At 55.8% G+C, this 11,370-nt stretch overlaps 2 protein-coding genes across 3 annotated transcripts in view; one reads left to right on the forward strand and one right to left on the reverse strand.

The window, feature by feature from the left end:
* The first annotated feature begins 3,561 nt into the window (after nucleotides 1-3,561).
* SLC7A4 (solute carrier family 7 member 4) lies at nucleotides 3,562-7,280 on the forward strand. Its single transcript, XM_023198156.1, has 4 exons — nucleotides 3,562-5,175; nucleotides 5,646-6,286; nucleotides 6,551-6,659; nucleotides 6,765-7,280. Exons 1-4 carry the CDS (start codon nucleotides 4,194-4,196, stop codon nucleotides 6,938-6,940), a joined length of 1,908 nt encoding a protein of 635 aa, XP_023053924.1. The 5' UTR covers nucleotides 3,562-4,193; the 3' UTR covers nucleotides 6,941-7,280.
* An 815-nt stretch (nucleotides 7,281-8,095) lies between these two features.
* P2RX6 (purinergic receptor P2X 6) overlaps nucleotides 8,096-11,370 on the reverse strand; it is a 15,476-nt gene continuing 12,201 nt past the window's right edge. For both annotated transcript variants that reach the window (XM_026449264.1, XM_026449265.1), the window contains exons 9-12: nucleotides 9,423-9,516; nucleotides 9,244-9,309; nucleotides 8,992-9,069; nucleotides 8,096-8,902 (exon numbers count right to left, since the gene is read on the reverse strand). In XM_026449264.1, the coding sequence (XP_026305049.1) occupies nucleotides 8,714-8,902; nucleotides 8,992-9,069; nucleotides 9,244-9,309; nucleotides 9,423-9,516 (427 nt within the window). In that variant the 3' untranslated portion in view covers nucleotides 8,096-8,713. The remainder of the gene's footprint in view (nucleotides 8,903-8,991; nucleotides 9,070-9,243; nucleotides 9,310-9,422; nucleotides 9,517-11,370) is intronic.

The raw sequence follows: 11,370 nt of genomic DNA on the forward strand, positions 1-11,370 counted from the left end.
AAAAAAAAAAAGAAAAAATTAGCCAGGTATGGTGGTGGGCACCTGTAGTCCCAGCTACTCAGGAGGCTGAGGCAGGAGAATGGTGTGAACCTGGGAGGCGGAGCTTGCAATGAGCCGAGATCGCACCACTGCACTCCAGCCTGGGTGACAGAGCGAGATTCCATCTCAAAAACAAAAAAGATTCTGCGAAAATAAGACTAGACCATGGAGACAGGAAAAAGATCGGTGGTTGCCAGGTGTTAACAGGGAGGGATAGGCAGGGCACAGAGGGTTTTTAAGGCAATGAAACTACTCTGTATGATAGAATAATGGTGTGTATATGTGTTATTACACATTTGTCCAAACCCACAGAATGTACAACCGGAAGAGTGAACCCTAATGTAAACTATGAACTTTGGGTGATAATGATGTGTCAATGTAGGTTAATCGATTGTAACAAACATGCCCCTCTGGTGCTGGATGTCAGTAATGGCAGAGGGGGCTACACGTGTGTGGAAGGAGGAAGCATATGGGAACTCTGTACTTTCTGCTTAATATTGCTGTGAACCTAGAACTGCTCTGAAAACTCTTTTTTTTTTTTTTTTTTTTTTTAGATACAGGGTCTTGCTATGTTGCCTCCTAGGTTCAAGCCATCCTCCCAACTCAGCTTCCTGAGTAACTGGGACTACAGGCATGTACCACCATTCCCAGCTAATAAAGTCTACTTTTAAAAATCACTTTTCCAAAAACATAAGTGTTTATTTGTGGACTATCAATTCTATTCTATTCATCCATGTGTCTACTCTTATATCACCACCACAATCTTGATTACAGTCATTTCGTAGTTTAGAAATCAGGAATTGTAAGTCCTCCAAATCTTTTTCAAAAGTATTTTGGCTATTCTGGATCCTTTGCATTTCCACATTAATTTTGATGATTTCTGCAAAATAGGCAGTTGGGATTTCAATAGAATTGCACTGAATCTATGCAATTCCTGAATCTGTAGACCAGTCTGGGGAATACTGCCATTTTATATTTAAAATCTTACAGTCTATGAACATGGGATGTCTTTCCATTTATTTATGTTGCCTTTAATTCTTTTTCTTTTTCTTTTTTCTTTTTTTTTTTTTTTTTTGAGACAGGGTCTCGCTGTATCACCCAGGCTGGAGTATAGTGGCACAAACATGCCTCACTGCAACCTCAACCTCCCAGGCTCAAGCAATCGTCCCACCTCAACACCACCCCCCACTCCCAGTAGCTGAGATCCAGGCGCATGCCACCATGCCCAGATAATTTTTTTACCTTTTCGTAGAGGTGAGGTCTCCCTATGTTACCCAGGCAAAATACCCAAGTATTTTGGCTATTCTGGATCCCTTGCATTTCCATATGAATTTTTTTTTTTTTTTTTTGAGACGGAGTCTCACTCTGTCACCCAGGCTGGAGTACAATGGCACCATCTCAGCTCACTGCAACCTCTGCCTCCAGGGTTCCAGTGATTCTCCTGCCTCAGCCTCCCAAGTAGCTGCGATTACAGGTGCCCACCACTTATTTTAATTTATTTATTTAGTAGTTTTGGAGACAGGGTCTTGCTTTGCCACCCAGGCTGGAGTGCAGTGACAGGATCATAGCTCACTGCAGCCTCAAACTCCTGGGTTCAAGCGATCCTCTCACCTCAGCCTCCCAAAGTGTGATCCATTGGGCCTAGCCAAATACTGTATTTTTTATCAACATTTGGTTGAAAAACGTCTGTGTATTAGTAAACCTGTGTTGTTCAAGAGTCCACTGTGCTTTGCTGGGGATTTCTACATCTATATTGATAAGGTATTTGGGTCTGTGACTTTTTTTTCTTGTGATGTCTGTCGAGTTTGGTGTCAGGGTAATTCTGGCCTTGTAGAATGAGTTAGAAATTATTCCCTCCTCTTTTTGTTTCCTGGTGGTTTATCTTCACTGCATCACTGTGGGGTTGCTCTGTGTAACTGTCTCACTCAGTAGTGAGTGAAATATCTTTGAAAATGTACAATTTACTGCATTAGTCCGGCTTAGTGTCACATATCCATTGTATGTTGGTGCCTGTGGCAGAAGGTGTGGTGTCACACCTTCTCCAGGTAGATAAAAAGTCAACATTCCAAAACACTGGACACCAGCAATAAGGTGGTCATTGGTAAGGCCTTGGGGGAGCTCCCATTACAAAATTGCCTAAGCCTCTGGCCTGAAGTGCCTAGACTTTTGTGGTGACATTTCAGGACAAGGGACGTCTGCTCAGGCAACACAGGGATGGGGTAAGGAAGCTACCATCCCACCGGAAGTGGGAGCCATCTGAGAAGTTCCTCAAGACAATACCAGCCAAATATTAGAAGGTATTGGCATTCTGGCCGAGGCAGAATGTTCCAAATTAGCACTATCTTGTCTGGGAGTCCATCATCCTGCCACCAGCCCAGCTGGATAGGCTGCAGATGCTCCTAAGATCCCATTCCACAAACCACACATAGGCCTGAACACATGTCTAGTATAGCCTTCTGGGGAGGCCAGGAGCCGTGGTTCATCACAGCCTTTTGGGAGGCCAAGGCAAGAAAAGCACTTGAGTCCCAGAGTTGGAGACCAGCCAGGGCGACATAGTGAGACCCAGTCTCTAAAATAAATAAAATTTAAAAATTAGTCTGGTGTGTTGGTGCATAGCTGCCTGCCTGGGGCGTGGGGCGCTGGGATGCAGTACTCAGGACACAGTGGCTCTCACTGATAAACACAAGTGTGGATCTGTTATTGGGGTCCTAAAGGCCCCTCCCGGCCTGCCTGAGGCACCTAGGCTAGGAGGGGCTACCACTGGGGTCTGAGGAGGTCTAGTCCCCTACAGGATGGCTGTGAGGTTGGTCCCAGAAACTGCTTGCTCCCTTGCAGGATGTGGTAGCGCAGGCTCAAAACAGCCAGCCTGCGTTCCCCCAATTCGCAGAACTCTCTCAAAAGGCTGCAGTCTCTTGCCAACCTGTGAGGGTGGCTGACTGCCACCCCATTGTAAGACTAGAGGTCAGGGACTGCCCCAGGCCACTCTGACAAACCTGTGTTTTCATTTAACTCACTGTGCCTGAAGCTCACATGACAGTGCTGCGGGGTCTGTCTGGGGCCCAGCTGGGTGGGGTTCATGTACTGGGGTGAGGGATCAAGAAGGGTGTCGGCTGCAGTGGAAAGAGGGTGGGCTGCGGACTTTCAGACGTGGCCCTTAACCTCCCGAGTGACCTAGGCTAGTCACTTAGCCGGTGGTCTGACCTCCATTTGTGAGTGAGTCACAGTCACAGGGCTTCCCTAGACCCCGGTGAGCTCCCGTCATGACCTTGCGAGGTCGGGGCAGGGTGGGCAGGGTGAAATATCTGGGTATGTGGCAGAGGGTGGGGCCGCGCGGGGGGCCTGGGGGGGGGGGCGGGCCCTGCGCTAAGGCGCCGGCAAACTGGGCGGGCTCAGAGCTCAGAGCCGAGGCAGCTGCGGCGGCAGCAGGTGGGTTGCAGCGGATCCTACCGGGGACCGGGACCGGGGCGGGGTCGGGGACGGGGACGCGGACGCGACGGGGGACGGGCTCAGGCCCAAGAGCAGGCGAAGGCGCAGGTGTCCGGGGGGACGGGGGCGCGGCGGAGCTGGCTCTGGCGGCAGCGGCGTGTTGGGCATGGGGAGGTGTGCGGGCCCAGGGCTCCCCTGCATTCCGCCCGGCGCGCGGATACCCCAGTCTGGTCACGGTGGCGGGGGCGGGTGCCGGGTGTATGTGGCCGCCACTGTCTGTGGCAGGTGGCTGCCTAGGACACGCCCGCCCCAACGCAGAGCCGTGGCTCCTGTTCCGGTCCGGCTCTACTCTGGGGAAGCCTCGGTTTCATCTGGCTCTGGGACCCCACCACTGAGCCGTTCCCAGTCTCTCTCCCAGCTTCGCCTGGAGCTGCTCCCTCCCCACCCCACCGAGCAGGTGAGTAGGTGGGGCCCCACCAGGCCTCCTCTGCTGCCTGGGATGCAGACAGGACTTCCAGGCTTCCTATGACCACAGGCTCTGACACCTGCCCCATTCCAGCCCTTCAGCAGGCCTCCGGTTCGGGTGTCCAGGTCCGCAGGGCAGGGACGGAGAGAGGACTGGGGTGGTCAGACCAGGAGGGATGGAAGGCTGGCTGGGCATCCTGTCATTCCCCTCTGGCCCTAGCAGGTTCCAGTAGCTGGCTCGGTGCTCTTCTCGGCCACCTGCCATGGCCCGGGGGCTGCCCAGCATGGCCAGCCTGGCTGGCTTATGCCAGAAGCTGAACCGCCTGAAGCCGCTGGAGGACTCCACCATGGAGACGTCACTGCGGCGCTGCCTGTCCACACTGGACCTGACTCTTCTGGGCGTGGGTGGCATGGTGGGCTCGGGCCTCTATGTGCTTACAGGTGCTGTGGCCAAGGACGTGGCTGGCCCTGCTGTGCTCTTGTCCTTCGGTGTGGCTGCTGTGGCCTCCCTGCTGGCAGCCCTATGCTATGCAGAATTCGGGGCACGTGTGCCACGCACGGGCTCTGCCTACCTGTTCACCTACGTATCCATGGGCGAGCTGTGGGCCTTCCTCATCGGCTGGAATGTTCTCCTCGAATACATCATTGGTGGTGCTGCCGTGGCCCGTGCCTGGAGTGGCTACCTGGACTCTATGTTCAGTCACAGCGTCCGCAACTTCACTGAGACCCACGTGGGTTCCTGGCAGGTGCCCCTCCTGGGCCACTACCCGGATTTCCTGGCTGCTGGCATCATCCTCCTGGCCTCTGCCTTTGTCTCCTGTGGAGCCCGCGTGTCTTCCTGGCTCAACCACACCTTCTCGGCCATCAGCCTGCTTGTCATTCTCTTCATTGTCATCCTGGGCTTCATCCTGGCCCAGCCTCACAACTGGAGTGCTGAGGAAGGCGGCTTTGCACCCTTTGGCTTCTCCGGCGTCATGGCTGGCACTGCCTCCTGCTTCTATGCTTTCGTGGGCTTCGACGTCATTGCCGCCTCCAGCGAGGAGGCCCAGAACCCACGGCGGTCTGTGCCTCTGGCCATCGCCATCTCACTTGCCATTGCAGCTGGTGCCTACATCCTTGTCTCCACCGTGCTAACCCTCATGGTGCCCTGGCACAGCCTGGACCCCGACTCAGCGCTCGCAGATGCTTTTTACCGGCGGGGCTACAGGTGGGCTGGCTTCATCGTGGCAGCTGGCTCCATCTGCGGTAAGAGACTCTTCTTGGGCAGGGTGGCAGGGAAAAGAGCAAGGGGGAGCTCTGTCCTCAGATTCATCTTCACCTGGGGCTGTTTTACCAGTTGCATAATGGGGCAAGGAAAGTGCTAATTATTAGAAACTCTTCACTTCAAAAAAATTTCTTTAGAAACTTTTTGGAAGGGACCTCCCCACACATGGTCCATAGCATATTAGTGCTGGGCATGTCCTTATAGATTATTTCCTAGGCAGACGGACTCAGCTCTCATCAGATGCTCCAGTGGGCCTGTGACCTATCCCAGATGTCCGGTTCTTGGGCAGAGCGCTGACAATCTATTACTCCTACACACACTCATGCTTACTCTGAGAGCCCAGACAAGCTCATGCCCATGTTCCTAAGGAACCACCCGTGCACCGACCCCCAGCAGAGGCCCCTGGTGGGCTTCTCCGCCATGTTGACCCTCCCCACTCTCTCTGCTACAGCCATGAACACTGTCCTGCTCAGCCTCCTCTTCTCCCTGCCACGCATCGTCTACGCCATGGCCGCCGATGGGCTCTTCTTCCAGGTGTTTGCCCGTGTGCATCCCCGGACACAGGTGCCTGTGGCAGGCACCCTGGCGTTCGGGCTTCTCACAGCCTTCCTGGCACTGCTGCTGGACCTGGAGTCGCTGGTTCAGTTCCTGTCCCTTGGCACACTCCTGGCCTACACCTTCGTGGCCACCAGCATCATTGTGCTGCGCTTCCAGAAGTCTTCCCCGCCCAGCTCCCCAGGCCCAGCCAGCCCTGGCCCCCTGAGCAAGCAGCATAGCTCCTTCTCAGACCACCTACAGCTAGTGGGCACTACGCACGCCTCCCTCCCTGAGCCGGGGGAGCTGCAGCCAGCCCTGAGGCCCTACCTGGGCTTCTTGGATGGGTACAGCCCTGGAGCAGTGGTGACTTGGGCGCTTGGCGTTATGTTGGCCTCAGCCATCACCATAGGCTGCGTGCTCGTCTTTGGGAACTCGACCCTGCACCTCCCACACTGGGGTTACATCCTGCTGCTCCTGCTCACCAGTGTCGTGTTTCTGCTCAGCCTCCTCGTCCTGGGGGCTCACCAGCAACAGTATCGGGAAGACTTGTTTCAGGTACCTTCCCCAGCCAGCACCCACTCGTGCTCTGCCCAGGCAGCTGCCTCCCCTTCCCCCACGGCCATCCCAGAATGAACAAGACTCACAGGGCTGGGGAGGACGGCACACCCATCCCGCACCCCTTTCTGCTTGGTGAGTGAGCACGTCTCCACAACCTCCCGAGAGGGAGAAAGGCTGTATGGATTCCAGAGAAAGTGGGCCCTGGGCTGGCAGATCTTTCCTGCAACCCAGTCCAGCCCTGCCCTGTCCCTGCCTCCCCAGATCCCCATGGTTCCCCTGATTCCAGCCCTGAGCATCCTCCTCAACATCTGCCTCATGCTGAAGCTGAGCTATCTGACCTGGATGCGCTTCTCCATCTGGCTGCTGATGGGTGAGTGGGGGCCAGGCTGGGACTGGGTTCAGGAGGAGGGCAAAAAGGACAGGAAGGGCTGAAATCTGTACCTCAGGCTCATGCCCTGCCTCCTGCCCTGTCTAGGACTCGCAGTGTATTTCGGCTACGGTATCCGGCACAGCAAGGAGAACCAGCGGGAGCTGCCAGGGCCAAACTCCACGCACTACGTGGTATTCCCTAGGGGCAGCCTGGAGGAGACAGTGCAGGCTGTGCAGCCCCCTAGCCAGGCGCCAGCACAGGACCCCAGCCATATGGAGTAGCTGGTCAGCCCACACTTGCCCCGCTCTCCCACACCTGCTTGGGAGGCCAGAGAGGCCGGACAAGCTGGGAGCCCCTTCTGTTGTGGGCGGCCTGGGTTTGCAGGCCTGCGCAGGCTGGGGCGTCCTCAGGACCTTAGGACTTTGTCCAGGAGCTGAGCTTCAGGTCTTCAGGAGTGGGCCTTGGCCGATGCTGGTGCCGCGGACTCTGCCCAGAGCCTTCTTGTTTATGATCAGCTCCAGCTACCTGGGCAGGTGTGGTGGAGTGGATGGGAAGGCCCACAGCCCAAGGGATCCATAATAATAATTGCTTGGCCAGCCATGTGGCCTGCTGGCATATCCACTGTGACATTCTTTATGGCACCGAGTCTTCACCTGCCCCATGGAACCAGGCAGTTGTCTCCAATTCACATCAAAGATGCTGGGGCTCTCCAAAGAGTAGGTGCCAGTCCTGGGACCACCCTGAGTCAGTGACACAGGTGGGCCTGGATCCAGGTGCCCAGCTAAGAGGGGAGTCACACACACCAGGCAAGGAGGGTTCCATGACAGGTCTGGGGTCAGGCTCCCCACATCTGCTAGGTGGCAGATCCAGGGAGCGGAGCTGGGGCCCCAAGGAGGCTTCCTAGACAGGGTAGCAGGGTTCAGAGGATGGCATGCGCCTGAGGCCTGCCCGGCACAGGCACACCCACAGGGACACACACGTCCCTGCAGGCACTACCCCGGGGTGCACGCCTGTGTGCAGACTGCGGCGGCAGCTGCTTCTGAGCTCAGGCCCGGGCTGAGGCCCTCTTGCTGTCTTTGTCCACTCTTCAAGGGCTGTGAGGTGAAAGAGTGTGGCCCTCAGGCTCTGACATGGGTGCACAAGTGTCCAGGCACAAGTGGAACAGGTAACTGTTCCAGTGACCTTTTAGCCCACCTGGTAGCTGCAGGGCCTCAGTCTTCGGGGGTAGGGTCCCCAAGTCCACCCTGCACTGCCCCACTGGCTCCCCATGGCTGTGCCATGCCTACCATAGATGCCCCCCAACTTTCCAGTCCTGCCTGTAAGGATTACACAGGAAGAGGGTGGCTTTGCTGGCTTTACTCCGCGACTTTCTCCAGCCAAGACATCAGCTTTCTCTGGGCCCCAAGGAGAATCAGGTGCATGTGCCCCTCCTTGGATACCCAGGCCTCAGGGGCCACACTCTCCCACCCTAGCCCTTCAGAGCCCAGCTCCCGATGGACATGGCTCTGGGGATTGAGAGGCAGCAGGGACCCCAGGCATTTTACTGAGGCTGCAGGTGGCAGATGATTCCAGACGTCAGCCCAGCCTCAGCCCCACCCCTGGCCCTCCACAGCATGCCCTGATCTCCAGGTATCCACAATGGAAAGCAGCCCCTTGCCTCCCTGGGGTGGACAATTAGAATTCCCTGCCCCGCCCTGGGACCAAGAGGAGAATTCCAGCTGCAAAACCCAGCCAGCCTGAGGGAGATCTCGGTGTTGTTGTTTGGAACCATTCCTTCCAGCCACTCCACCCAGCCTGGGATCAGAGTCAGGGCCTCCCTCGAGCAGCTGCGCTCAGACAGCTTCCTAAGTATGACTTCTGTGGCTGACTTCTGTGGTTCCCCGAGGAAGCATCCTGCTAAGGCAGGAGTCAGGGGAGGGACTGTCTGCTGGGGTTCAAGGGTAGAATTCTACCCCCAATCCTCCATGCTGGGGCCTCATCCTTGAGATCCCCAGGCAGGGCCCCACCCTCCCCAGCCCCCAACTCTCAACAGCAGGGAATGGCTACTACGGGCTTCAGGAATGGGCTGGCAAGTGGGCGTCAGAACTTGGACAGGGCCATCCTGGTGTCTGTGTCTGACTCTCAGCAGCAGTGGCCGTGGGTGCAGGTGCTGAGATCTGCCTAAGGCACTTGGCCAGTCGTGCTTGGGATGCAAGGGCCAGCTCACTCCACACAGAGTTGGCGGTTGCCTTCGGGGCCTTTGCCTGCAGACGAGGACAGCAGGTCAGGGATCCAGCCAACTTCTTTCTAAGTGTGGCAGAACCCAGAGTCCAAGCAGAGCATCTCAGCTCACCTCCTCATACTTTGTCCTCCAGTAGAAATGGGCTTCTCTATCCACATACAGCAGCAGCAGGTCACAGATAAAGGTGACCTGGGAGAGGCAGGGCCAACCCATGTTCCAGCCCCCGAGCCTGCTCTCCTGCCACTTCCCCCCCTGCACCCCGAGATTCAATGTGCAGGCACCAGAGCCTCCAGCATGCGTTGGACACACCCTGGTCAGCGGCACTCACCGCAGCCCGCAGGTGCCCACAGTGCTTGCACTCACCACGCCCAGCCAAGCTGCCCCGGTGCCCAGTGTGACGGCCATGGGGATGAGCCCGAACTTCCCTGCCTGAGAGAGATCTGAGCTGAACCTCTCAGCCCACGACTGTCGGCCTCATGCCTCCTCCAGCCCTGTCTGCTTTGCCGCCTCCCATCCCCAGCCTGACCCCTACCTGTGCCTACCTGCCCGGTGACGAGGATGTCGAAGCGGATTCCGTAGAGTTTGAGCAGGGTGCGGGCCTCCACACCCGGTTGCTCCCACCAGTAAGTGGCTGTCCTGCGGGCAGGAAAGAGGGCTCTGGTGGCCTGCTTTGCCCACACACAGGTGGGGCTGGCCCTGCCAGGCCTCTGTCCAACTTATCCATTGACTGTAAACCCTAGCCCAAGCCTGAGTCCTGGGTCTCAGTCCTGTGTCATTGGTGAGAAAACAGAAAAAGCAAACCAAGACCTGTCCCTCAGAAGTTCCCTGCCTGCTGAGGGGATAGGAGACAGAGGAGTCCCTAAACAGACCCAGCAGCGGGGATTGAAGGAGCAGGCTCCAGGCTGAGGGATTCCAGAGATGGGAACTCACTCTTCCCTGGGAACTGGGGTAGGCTTCCTGGAGGGGACATGAGACTGGGCCTGGAGGAACATGCACACAGATGGTTTGCCAGCACAGAGGTGGGGGGAACAGGATGTGGGTGGGAGCCAGCCCTGCATGGTTTCAAAGGGCTCGGGAGGTTGGGGAAGCCAGACCAGACAGGATGCAGTGAGCTGTGTTGAGAGGTATCATCCCCAGGCCTGGTGGCCGTGGTGTGCCCACTTGCATGACGAGGTGACACTCAGTGGCAGAAGGATCCAATAAATCTGCTTAGAAGACTTAAAGACATGACAATAAATGCAATTTAAGAACCTTGAGGCCAGGTGCGGTGGCTCATGCCTGTAATCCCAGCACTTTGGGAGGCTGAGGCAGGTGGGTCACTTGAGGTCAGGAGTTCGAGACTAGCCTGACCAACACGGTGAAACCCCATATCTACTAAAAACACAAAAATTAGCTGGGTGTGGTGGCATGCACCTGTAATCACAGCTACTTGAAATGCTGAGGCAGGAGAATTGCTTGAACCCAGGAGGCAAAGATTGCAGTGAGCCGAGATCAGGCCACTGCACTCCAACCTGACACCAACAAGAGCAAAATTTCAACTAAAAAAAAAAAAAAAAGCCAGGCATGGTGGCTCATGCCTGTAATCCCAGCACTTTGGGAGGCCGAAGTGTGTAGATCACCTGAGGTCAGAAGTTCGAGACCAGCCTGACCAACATGGCAAAACCCCATCTCTACTAAAAATACAAAAATTAGCCAGGCATTGTGGCACACACCTGTAATCCCAGCTACTCCGGAGACTGAGACTGGAACTTGGGAGGCAGAGGTTGCAGTGAGCCAAGATCGTGCCATTGCACTCTAGCCTGGACGCCAAGAAAGTGAAAACTCCGTCTCAAAAAAAAAAAAATTAAGGCCGGGCGCGGTGGCTCAAGCCTGTAATCCCAGCACTTTGGGAGGCCGAGACGGGCAGATCACGAGGTCAGGAGATCAAGACCATCCTGGCTAACACAGTGAAACCCCGTCTCTACTAAAAAATACAAAAAAACTAGCCGGGCGAGGTGGCGGGCGCCTGTAGTCCCAGCTACTCGGGAGGCTGAGGCCAGAGAATGGCGTAAACCCGGGAGGCGGAGCTTGCAGTGAGCTGAGATCCAGCCACTGCACTCCAGCCTGGGCGACAGAGCGAGACTCCGTCTCAAAAAAAAAAGAAAAAGAAAAGAAAAAAATTAAAAATAAATAAATAAAGGCCAGGCGTGGTGGCTCACGCCTGTAATCCCAGCACTTTGGGAGGCCAAGGCAGGTGGATCATGAGGTCAAGAGATCGAGACCATCCTGGCCAACATGGAGAAACCCCGTCTCTACTACAAATACAAAAATCAGCCGGGAATGGTGGCACGCACCTGTAGTCCCAGCTACTCGGGAGGCTGAGGCAGGAGAATTGCTTGAATCTGGGAGGTGGAGGTTGCAGTGAGCCGAGATTGCACCACTGCACTGCAGCCTGGCAATAGAGTGAGACTCTGTCTCAAAAAAAAAAAAAAAAAAAAAAAAAAAAAAAGG

Source organism: Piliocolobus tephrosceles, chromosome 19 (assembly GCF_002776525.5).
Source record: "Piliocolobus tephrosceles isolate RC106 chromosome 19, ASM277652v3, whole genome shotgun sequence".
Taxonomy (NCBI): Eukaryota; Metazoa; Chordata; class Mammalia; order Primates; family Cercopithecidae; genus Piliocolobus; species Piliocolobus tephrosceles.